We start from the raw sequence: 10000 nt of genomic DNA, 5'->3' as shown, positions 1-10000 counted from the left end.
GTTCTTCTCTTTGTTCTACTGCAGAGATACGCAGAGCTGGGGATGTCGCCTACGTCGGTCCAGGGTCTGCTGCAGAGGTCAGTTCATCTAAAACCAGGTCTAGGTCTGGAGTCTGGACCACAACCAGGAATGATTCTCTGTGTTTTCTCCAGGCAGGGCCTAAACTCAGGAGGGTATGTTTCCACTGGAGACCAGCTGCAGGAGTCGGTTTACTCCAGCAGGGGGCAGTACGAGGACCCCCCCTCCTCGTCCAGACCACGACCTGTAGGGGGCAGCACAGGTACAGTCCTCTGCATGTCCTCAGCACATGATCTCACCTGCATGACAGAGTTTTTAGTGAGAGCAATGGTTGTGGTTGCTTTCAGGTGCGTTCAGCCGGTCGGCCTCCTGCACCGATGCTCAGCAGCATGCTGTCCTCCAGACGGACTTTAACTTGTGTTTGTTGATCTCCAGGTGCACAGCTCCACCACCTGACCCAGGTGGGTTTGTCCAGTCAGATTGGAGCTTACCCTGGGGTGGGTCGCAGCATGTCCGGTCCGACAGGCTCCAGCTGGAACCAGCAGCACTCAGACCAGGACCTGTCCAGACCAGGAGCCAGCAGAGAGAGTGTGAGTGGCACATTCAAACCAGAGTGGCCTAAACCGGTTGATTCATGTTTCTTTTTTAGTGTTGTTTAACCCTTTAAGACATGGAGTGATATCATGTCTCTTGTGCTGCTTTCAGACGTCATTCACATGTATCTAACCCTTTACATTGATGTGATTTCTTTTAAAACTGTGAAAAAAAGGCAATAAGTTACTTGGTAAGAAAGGTCCAGCAAATTGCAAAATATTGTAGATTTAGAAAATGGGATTTATTTTTAAAGCTTGGGAATAATGTCCAGGAAACTATATTTATCTTATTTACTATAATATAGTTATATCTAAAGTTTTGTGACAATATTATAATTATTTTAAGGACTTTTTTCAGGTCTTTTCCATGTTTGTTTGTATTGACTTTCCTTTTCTTCTTCTTCTTTTTTTTTTTTTTTTACTGTTTTTCATGTAAGTTTCTTCTACTTTTTACTGATCTCTTGCTAATTTTTTACTTTATGGTCAGACTTTCATTTACTTTACTAAATCAAGCCTGTTTGCTCAGGTTTCATGGATTAATTGCAAATCTGCCCTGGATGATAGTTGTTAATAACAAGTTACTGCTATTGTTTTGCAGTTTCTTTTTTCTGATTTGTTTTCTGGCCTCGTCCTCTGTCCCTATCTCCCTACAGGTGCTGTCGTTTCCTGAGTTCTCTTCCTCCTCTGTTTTCCAGATGCCCAGCTCTTCGTTGCGGGACCCGTCAGCTCCACCTCTCCTCCTGACCTCACCGACTCCAGAGTACCCACCGGAGGATGCCTCGCCCTCCGCCCACACCTCTGCCTCCCTCATAAAGGCTATCAGGGAGGAACTGCGACGTTTGGCCCAGAAACAGGCTGCGGTTACCAGCTACCCTTAGACTGGTCTGGACCTGTTTGGATCAGGACTCAACTGGTTTCAGCTACACAGAGCCTGTAGAGACTGGATTACAACCATAAATCTTACTGATCCACTCTGGACACTCTCGAGCTAATCTTCGCTTGTGACACTGAACCCAAACTGACTCTGGACCACAATCCATATCTGAGGAAAGACAGTGTCTCCTCAGTGAAAGACCTCCGGAACTTTACAGGGTCCCGTCCGTCTGTCCATCATCCTTCAGCTCAGTGTTTCATTAAATGGAAGTTTGAATGTGAGTTTCTTCACGTTTTCATTAAAGTGCTTCCTGGCATGGATCATTTGATGATCATCCATCCCGGAGCGGACCGTCCTTCCTGACCCTCTCACATGGATTGTCCCTCCAAAGTGGACGGTCACTTCTGACCTTCTGGAGGAGATGATCCATCTTGGAATTCAGTTTGAGATTCTCCTTTCGGGACTTTTGAAGCAGATCACTGGACTGTCCTATCTAGCGTTCTGACGTGGACTGTTCCTCCTGAACCTCTGGAATGGATCTTCATCCCCTGATGATTTGGTGTGGAATGGCTTAACTGAACTTCTGGAGTGGCAATTTATTCCCGAGAATCTGAAGTGGATCGTCTCTCCTGACCTTCCAGAATGAATGATCCTTTCTGAGTTCGTGAGTAAACAGTACCTCCTGACCCTCTGGAGCTGATCATTTCAGAAGATTGTCCCTCCTTGTCTGGAGCAGATCATCTCCTCTGACTGTCTGGGTGGATCATTCTTCCTGGAGTTCTGGAGTGGATTTAAAATCCTGAAGCCACTCATCCCATCAGACAATCTGGATGGATCGTCCATCCAGATCCTCTGGACTCAGTTGTCCCAGAAGATCATCCTCTCTGGACTTCTGGAGTGGACTGTCCTTCCTGGACTTCTGGAGCGGATGAACTTATGCAGTGGACTAATCCTTTTGAAATCCTAAAGAGACTTGTCCCTTCTGATAGTCTGGATGGATCATCCTTCCAGATCTCCTGGAGTAGATTGTCCCTCCTGACTTTCTGGAGTGGCAACTTATTCCGGAAAATTGTCTTTCCTTACTTTTCAGAATGAATGTATCCTCCTTGTGTTCTGGAGTGGATGGTCTCTCCTGACCCTCTGGGACGGATCATCCTTTCTGGAGTTCTGGAGTGGATGAGCTTACAGAGATGATTGTTCCTTTAAACTCCTGAAGTGACTCAATCCTTCTGAAAGCACAGAAGGATTGGCCTTCCAGACCTTCTGAAGTGGAAAAAAATTGGAGTAACTCATCTCCTCGTACTCGTTCCTTCTGACAGTCTGGATGTATCGTCTTTCTGGAGTAGATGGTCCCTCCTGAGCTTCTGGAGTCAGTTGTCTCAGATGATCATCTCTTCTGGACTTCTGGATGGATCATCCCTCCTAGAGTTCTGGACTGGATGACCTTATGGAGTGGACTGATCCTTTTGAACTCATGAAGAGACACATTCCCTCTGACTGTCTGGATGGATCATCTTTCTGGAGTAGATGGTCCCTTCTGACCTTCTGGAGTCAGTCGTCCCTCTTGAGGTTCTGGAGTGGATTGTCCCTCTGGACCTTCTGTGGTGCTAACCGTCAGCCTCATACCATTTCCTCATCAACCACTTATTGCCTTCCACACTCCCATCAGCCATGGGGACCAGGTCTCCGCTCATGAATCATATCAATGAGGTCTTTGCACTGTTGACAGCTGGAGGTGGCGTACAGTCCCTACGACAGGGGGACATAAAACAGGAAAAAAAGTATATATAAATATCTTTAAGAATTAATATAAATATCTGTAAAGAGATAGAATCCCAATGAGCACAACATTAATGTGAGAGTTATTATTGGAGTATTGAGATGTTACTTATTTTTTATCACTTATATATGAAAGTATACTTTAAATATTTTTATTTTGATCAAAAAAAGACCAAACTACTGTTCTATGGTTGTGTTCTCTTGTGTTTGAGCTCGCTGTAGATTTTGAGCCGGCGCTTGTTTCTCTGTAAAGACGTTGCTTAGCCTAGCTGTTTGCTCGTGTGTTCATGTATCGGTGGCAACGACAAAAAAATTTTGCGCTAATGCATCGCTTTGATATCCAGTATTTTCATCGCTGATATGTTGCATCCATCAGTTAATGGGCAGGATGCTTTAGATGAGTTAATCACATGACAGGTGGGTTAAAAAAGTTTGGGTGCAGAAAGGGGAAACCAGACATTCATCACAACCAGAAACTAAAGATAAAGCTACACATCAGCTCCTCCCTGGAGGCTGTCATACCCACCGCAGACATGAAAATAGATTCTTACCACTGATCTGCCTAAAAGTTAAGACAAACAAAACAGGACCTGGGATGGAACCTTGGTGTACACCACATTGGAGTTTCCAACAAGAAATTGCAAATGTGTCTGTCTGATTAGTGCCCGTCAGATTATTATTTCCATCCTTGAAACATTTTAAAATCTTAGAAATGGCCTAAAATAAAAAAAAGTTCTAAAATCCTATAAATGTCCTAAAACCTTAGAAATGCCCTAGAATTGTAGAAACATCCTAAAATCTTACAAACGTCTGAAATGTTAGAAACAGTCTAAAATCCTGGAGATGCCCTAAAATCCAAAAAATGGTCTGAAGTCCACGAAATGTCCTTCAATCCTACAAATGTCTTAATATCCTGGCATGTATGGGGCTGCTGCGACTGGCCCTTGGCCTCCTGCAATTTTACAAAAGTGGCCCCCAAACAGCAAGGTTGAGTCCTTCTGGTCTTTGGTCTGAATGGACCTCACAAACTTTAGTTCTATGAATATCGACGTGTTCACTGTCATCTCGTCACGTTTGTAGGATGAGCTCAGGCTCCTTGTCCTGTAGTCCAGTGTTTTTCCGGAGGTTGATGGTCATGTTGATTAAAATAATGGCAGTGAGAATGATGATGTTTTGGTGTTTACGTGCTGGTTGTTCGGGTGAAGGTCTGGTTCCCCTCTCTGCTGATTGGCTGTTTTCTCTGTGCTGTTGTGAAGAAGTTGTGAAATCTGGTTTTGGTGCCAGAGGATTTGTTGGTCTCTGGTCTCCTTCAGCATGTTTGACTCAGTTTGAAGCTTTAGCTACTCGTGATGTTGCTGTTAATGTTAGCATGCTGCTAAAAGTTGTTTAAAGTTGTTCCACATCCAGTTCAGAGTGAGCAAAGAGAGATCCATGTCACAGTGCCATCCAAACTCCATCCTGAGACATCCTGTTTCTGTTCTGCATTTGCAATGATCTGTTTCACTCTGAAGAGGATGGTTCCAGGGAACAGTGCATCGATCAAAGTGGATCTCCTGTTGAATAGAAAGTAAATCTATAGATCATATTTTATCTGTGATTGCTCTGCCAAACGGACGTCAGCGCTAACAAACACATCCTTCACGGACAGAAACCCACCGGCTGGACGCGCTCTGATTGGACCAGGCACCCGTCAGTCAAGCTGAACAGCTTGGCCCCGCCTCCAGTATCACATGGTGCTAACGACTCAAGGTGTGTCCGAAACTTGTCATACACACCCAACACAAAGTTCAGCTTGCAGGTGCCCCGACCCAAAATCTGCAGGTTTCACAAACTCCTGAATGTTTCCTTCAGTGTTTTCTAATGTTTCTGTGTTTTCTACATCTGTGATCCCCAGTGAGAACCCACCAGACCTGTCGACCTGTCGACCTGTCCACTCGACGGCCTGTTGACCTGTCGACTTGTTGACTCGTTGCCCTGCTGACCTGTCAGCCTGTCGACTCGTTAACCTGCAGACGTTTATTTGGGACAAAACTACTGACTCACTTACCCAAAGTTCTTGAACCCTGCACACTCCGGGTTCCTGCAGATCCTTAAAAGCCTTGAAAGTCATTGAATTGATTCCTCTAAAAACATTGGTATTAAAAAGTCTCACATCTTTCGAAAGTCTTTGAAAAAAAGGATTTTATGAATTACTTTTTGTGACATTGCATTGTAAAATCTCAAAATTATTGCTAACATCTTAAATAATTTACTGAATGGCTCTTCTTAAATTCTTGATGTTGGAAGTGAAGCAGTGAAATGAAATAATCCCACAAACAGAGTGAGACAAAACCCAGAAATAAGACTCACCAATAAGTGCCAGATATTTCCCACCTCTAACCAGATCAAACTTTTCCACTCAGACAGAAATGTTTTGGCAAAACTGTTCTTAACTTTGTGCAAAAAAAGTTGATTCATGGTGTTAAATTTCATCTCAAGTGGCATTAAAAGTCTTAGACAGTATATAGTTTTATTGTCTTTCAGCCGCAGGAACCCTGTTTGCACAAATCAGTGTGTTGTTAGTAGAAAATATTGACTTGTGCAGATCCTGACCCTGCGGCGTCGAGATAACATCGTGAAAACAGCGTTTGGATCTTTAGTTTCTCGCTTTTAAAAGAGAAACGGGTGCAAACACCAGCGTGTGCGTTGAGACTGAAACCTGTTTACACAACAAAGCGAGCAAACTGCAAAGTCACTTTTTAAACAACGGATTGTAACTTTTAAGTCGTGCAAACACAGGAGAAAAAAAAGGCGAAAAACAAGGACACTCCCCGCTCACCTGTCAAACACCTGAAACTGATCCTCACACGGTACGAGTCGGCAGTTTTGTCCTGAACGAGCCTCCGTACGGTCAACCCACATTCCTGTTGTTCCTCTCTGGACTCTGTTTCACCTCGCTGCCTCACTCAGACCCAGACCAGGTGAGTCCTCATCAGACCAGGTGTGATGTGGTCCAGGTATCTGAGTGAAGCAGCGCGGGTGAAACGTGCCGAAGGGAAAAGGTTATTTTTCCGTCCAATCAGTGAGCTGGAAACACTGCCTGCAGCCTCACCTGCTGGCCAGCCGCCAGGTGAGCGGTCAGCTGACGTGATGTGTCACATGACCTCCTGTGGTGTTTCAGTTGAAAGATTGTGTTAAAAACATTAAAGATTCAGATGTGTTCAAACTCTGGCTGTCATTCTCTCCTCTGATTATTGATTCATTGATTGATTGTCCAAAGTATAAAAACTGAGATTGAAATCACATTGATGATGAAGGGAATCAATCATTATGTTTTCGGTTTCTGAGATGAGAGATTCTTATTATGTTGGTCTCCGTCACTAAAAACTAACGAGCTCCGGTTTCACTTGGAAACTCATTTCAATATTTCTGTATTTTTCTTTATTCTCTAGATGCTTGTATATTGATATTTGACAATTTTGTCTTCATTTTGCCTTTATTCTCTGAATGTTTTTATTTTATTCTGTATTTTTTTCATTATTGTCTTTTTTTTCTTTAATGTGGAGTTCTTCTGTCTTTATTCTCCAAATGTTTTGACTTTATTCTGTATTTTTTTCTGTCTTTATTCTCTAACATTTTTGTCTTCATTCTTAACTATTTTCTTTGTTCTCTAAATGTATTTACTTATTCTTTAATTTTTTTGTCTTTAATCCTATTTTTTTTGTCTTTATTCTTTAATATTTGTCTTTATTATATGTATTTATTTTATTCTTTAATTTTTGTTCATTATATATATTTTTGGCTTGATTCATTCATTTTTAATTATTTTTTTTAATGTTTTTTCTTTATTTTTCATAACTTTATTCTTTAATTTTTTACATTTTATTCTTTAACTTTTTGGTGTTATACAGCCGCCTGTTGTCATATTTTTTGTATCAAACTGAATGATCAAACAGGAGATCATTTGGATCCAACAGGCCTCCATGTGATGGTCACCTGAGGCTCACAGGTAAACACCCCTCCCCCTCCTGCCTGCTCCACGGTGACGATGAGGTCGCGAGTTACTTCCGGGTATACCTGAGCAGGTGAACAACAGAGCAGAGGAGCCGTTTTGGGCCGCAGGATGAAGCAGAGACAAAGAGGACAAAGTGAGGGACAAACATAGAACAAACCGCCATTCGTTTATTAACCACCGGAAACGTTAAATTAACGTGAAGGCGCGCTACCGTTCGTGGCGTGCTTACCTGCAGACAGGTGAGGCTAACAGCAGCTAATGTTATTGCGGACAGGTGAGGCTAACAGCTAATGTTATTGCGGACAGGTGAGGCTCACAGCAGCTAATGTTCCTGCGGGCAGGTGAGGCTAACAGCTAATGTTCCTGCGGACAGGTGAGGCTAACAGCAGCTAATGTTCCTGCGGACAGGTGAGGCTAACAGCAGCTAATGTTCCTGCGGGCCGGTAAGGCTAACAGCTAATGTTCCTGCGGGCAGGTGAGGCTAACAGCTAATGTTCCTGCGGGCAGGTGAGGCTAACAGCTAATGTTCCTGCGGACAGGTGAGGCTCACAGCAGCTAATGTTCCTGCGGGCAGGTGAGGCTAACAGCTAATGTTCCTGCGGGCAGGTGAGGCTAACAGCTAATGTTCCTGCGGGCAGGTGAGGCTAACAGCTAATGTTCCTGCGGGCAGGTGAGGCTAACAGCTAATGTTCCTGCGGACAGGTGAGGCTAACAGCAGCTAATGTTCCTGCGGGCCGGTAAGGCTAACAGCTAATGTTCCTGCGGACAGGTGAGGCTCACAGCAGCTAATGTTCGGAAGGTGTTCTATTTTAACCCTGAATGTTCCACCTGCAGCTTCAGTTTAATGTTCACACGAAGCCCGTTTAAAAACCCGCTGGTTTACGGTTTTCTGTCTGATGGAGGCTGATGACGTGTCAGACACGACCTGTGTCACGTGAGGTCATGTTTACAGAGCGCGTGTGAGGATTCGGCTCAGACGGGATTCACCTCCTCAGGCTGCAGTTCACTTTAAATCCACTTTTTAGTGAGCCGGTTCCTGCCGGACTCAGACAAAACTCAATGAAAGTAGAAAATCAGATTAATGTAATATGAGTGCACAGAGCGATACGAGTGTGTGTGATATTAAATGTGGTATTAAAGCAGCTCTAAAGGGTTAAACAAGTCAAGGGGGTGCTCCTGTGTTGATCTCAGACATGTTGTATCTGTGTGTGTGTGTGTGTGTGTGTGTGTTAGTGCTGAGGATGGGGGATTACATGAGGACTCAGCTGGTGAGTGCCATCCAGCTGCAGGAGGTGGAGCTGCAGGAGAAACCTGCAGACAAACAGCAGAGCGGCAAAAACAACGGTCAGCCCTTGATCAATAATCAATAATTCTGTAACAATCAGCCGATCTGATTTTAATAATAACAATTATTTGATTTCAGTTTTCTTTTTTTTATCTTCAGGTCTCCGGAAATCATTGAAAAATACCAGTTTAATAATATATATATATAATAAGGCGGTCTCTGGTGTTACTGAGCGGCTCTAAAGATTATTTCATTATTCACGTGTTTAGAATCATAAATAAAGAGCTCAGCAGGTTGTTTCCATCTTTAACTGTTTTGACTCTAAAACATGAAACAAAAGTTGAATATTTGAATAAATAAATCCTGATATGAAATCTGGATTTGAAGCTGTGCAGCTGCAGCGAGTCACAGTGAGTCACAGTGAGTCACAGCAGCTCACAGTGAGTCACAGCAGCTCACAGCAGGTCACAGCTAGTCACAGCGAGTCACAGCAGCTCACAGTGAGTCACAGCAGGTCACAGCGAGTCACAGCAGCTCACAGTGAGTCACAGCAGGTCACAGCGAATCACAGCAGCTCACAGCTAGTCACAGCGAGTCACAGCAGCTCACAGTGAGTCACAGCAGGTCACAGTGAGTCACAGCAGCTCACAGTGAGTCACAGCAGGTCACAGCGAGTCACAGCAGGTCACAGCGAGTCACAGCAGCTCACAGCAGGTCACAGCGAATCACAGCAGCTCACAGCAGGTCACAGCGAGTCACAGCAGCTCACAGTGAGTCACAGCAGGTCACAGCGAGTCACAGCAGCTCACAGTGAGTCACAGCAGGTCACAGCGAATCACAGCAGCTCACAGCTAGTCACAGCGAGTCACAGCAGCTCACAGTGAGTCACAGCAGGTCACAGCGAGTCACAGCAGCTCACAGTGAGTCACAGCAGGTCACAGCAAGTCACAGCAGGTCACAGCGAGTCACAGCAGCTCACAGCAGGTCACAGCAAATCACAGCAGCTCACAGCAGGTCACAGCGAGTCACAGCGAGTCACAGCAGCTCACAGCGAGTCACAGCAGCTCTCAGCAAGTCACAGTGAGTCACAGCGAGTCACAGCAGCTCACAGCGAGTCACAGCTAGTCACAGCTAGTCACAGCAGCTCACAGCTAGTCACAGCAGCTCACAGCGAGTCACAGCAGCTCACAGCTAGTCACAGCTAGTCACAGCGAGTCACAGCAGCTCACAGTGAGTCACAGCTAGTCACAGCAGCTCACAGCAGCTCACAGCTAGTCACAACTAGTCACAGCAGGTCACAGCGAGTCACAGCAGCTCACAGTGAGTCACAGCAGGTCACAGTGAGTCACAGCAGGTCACAGCGAGTCACAGCGAGTCACAGCAGCTCACAGCAGGTCACAGCGAATCACAGCAGCTCACAGCAGGTCACAGCGAATCACAGCAGCTCACAGCGAGTC

General features: G+C 44.9%; 2 protein-coding genes across 9 annotated transcripts in view; both read left to right on the top strand.

Moving 5' to 3' along the window:
- Positions 1-6469, top strand: part of LOC121961398 (UPF0606 protein KIAA1549) — a 19480-nt gene extending 13011 nt beyond the window's left edge. Inside the window, 4 exon segments of the mRNA XM_088072500.1 lie at positions 25-77; positions 153-280; positions 454-608; positions 1265-6469. Of these exon segments, the coding sequence (XP_087928626.1) occupies positions 25-77; positions 153-280; positions 454-608; positions 1265-1489 (561 nt within the window). The 3' untranslated portion in view covers positions 1490-6469.
- A 763-nt stretch (positions 6470-7232) lies between these two features.
- svopl (SVOP-like) overlaps positions 7233-10000 on the top strand; it is a 12762-nt gene continuing 9994 nt past the window's right edge. For 4 of the 8 annotated variants that reach the window (XM_088072496.1, XM_088072492.1, XM_088072495.1 and 1 more), the window contains exons 1-2: positions 7233-7391; positions 8492-8602. In XM_088072496.1, the coding sequence (XP_087928622.1) occupies positions 7367-7391; positions 8492-8602 (136 nt within the window). In that variant the 5' untranslated portion in view covers positions 7233-7366. Of the gene's footprint in view, positions 7498-8491; positions 8603-10000 lie in introns of all 8 variants that reach the window. The other 4 variants (XM_088072498.1, XM_088072497.1, XM_088072493.1 and 1 more) reach the window with 3 other exon arrangements.

The sequence above is a fragment of the Plectropomus leopardus genome, chromosome 22 (assembly GCF_026936395.1).
Source record: "Plectropomus leopardus strain MGB_pleo_1.0 chromosome 22, ASM2693639v1, whole genome shotgun sequence".
Taxonomy (NCBI): Eukaryota; Metazoa; Chordata; class Actinopteri; order Perciformes; family Serranidae; genus Plectropomus; species Plectropomus leopardus.
Note: the sequence above shows the minus strand (reverse complement) of the source record. Positions and strands in the feature narration are given on the sequence as shown.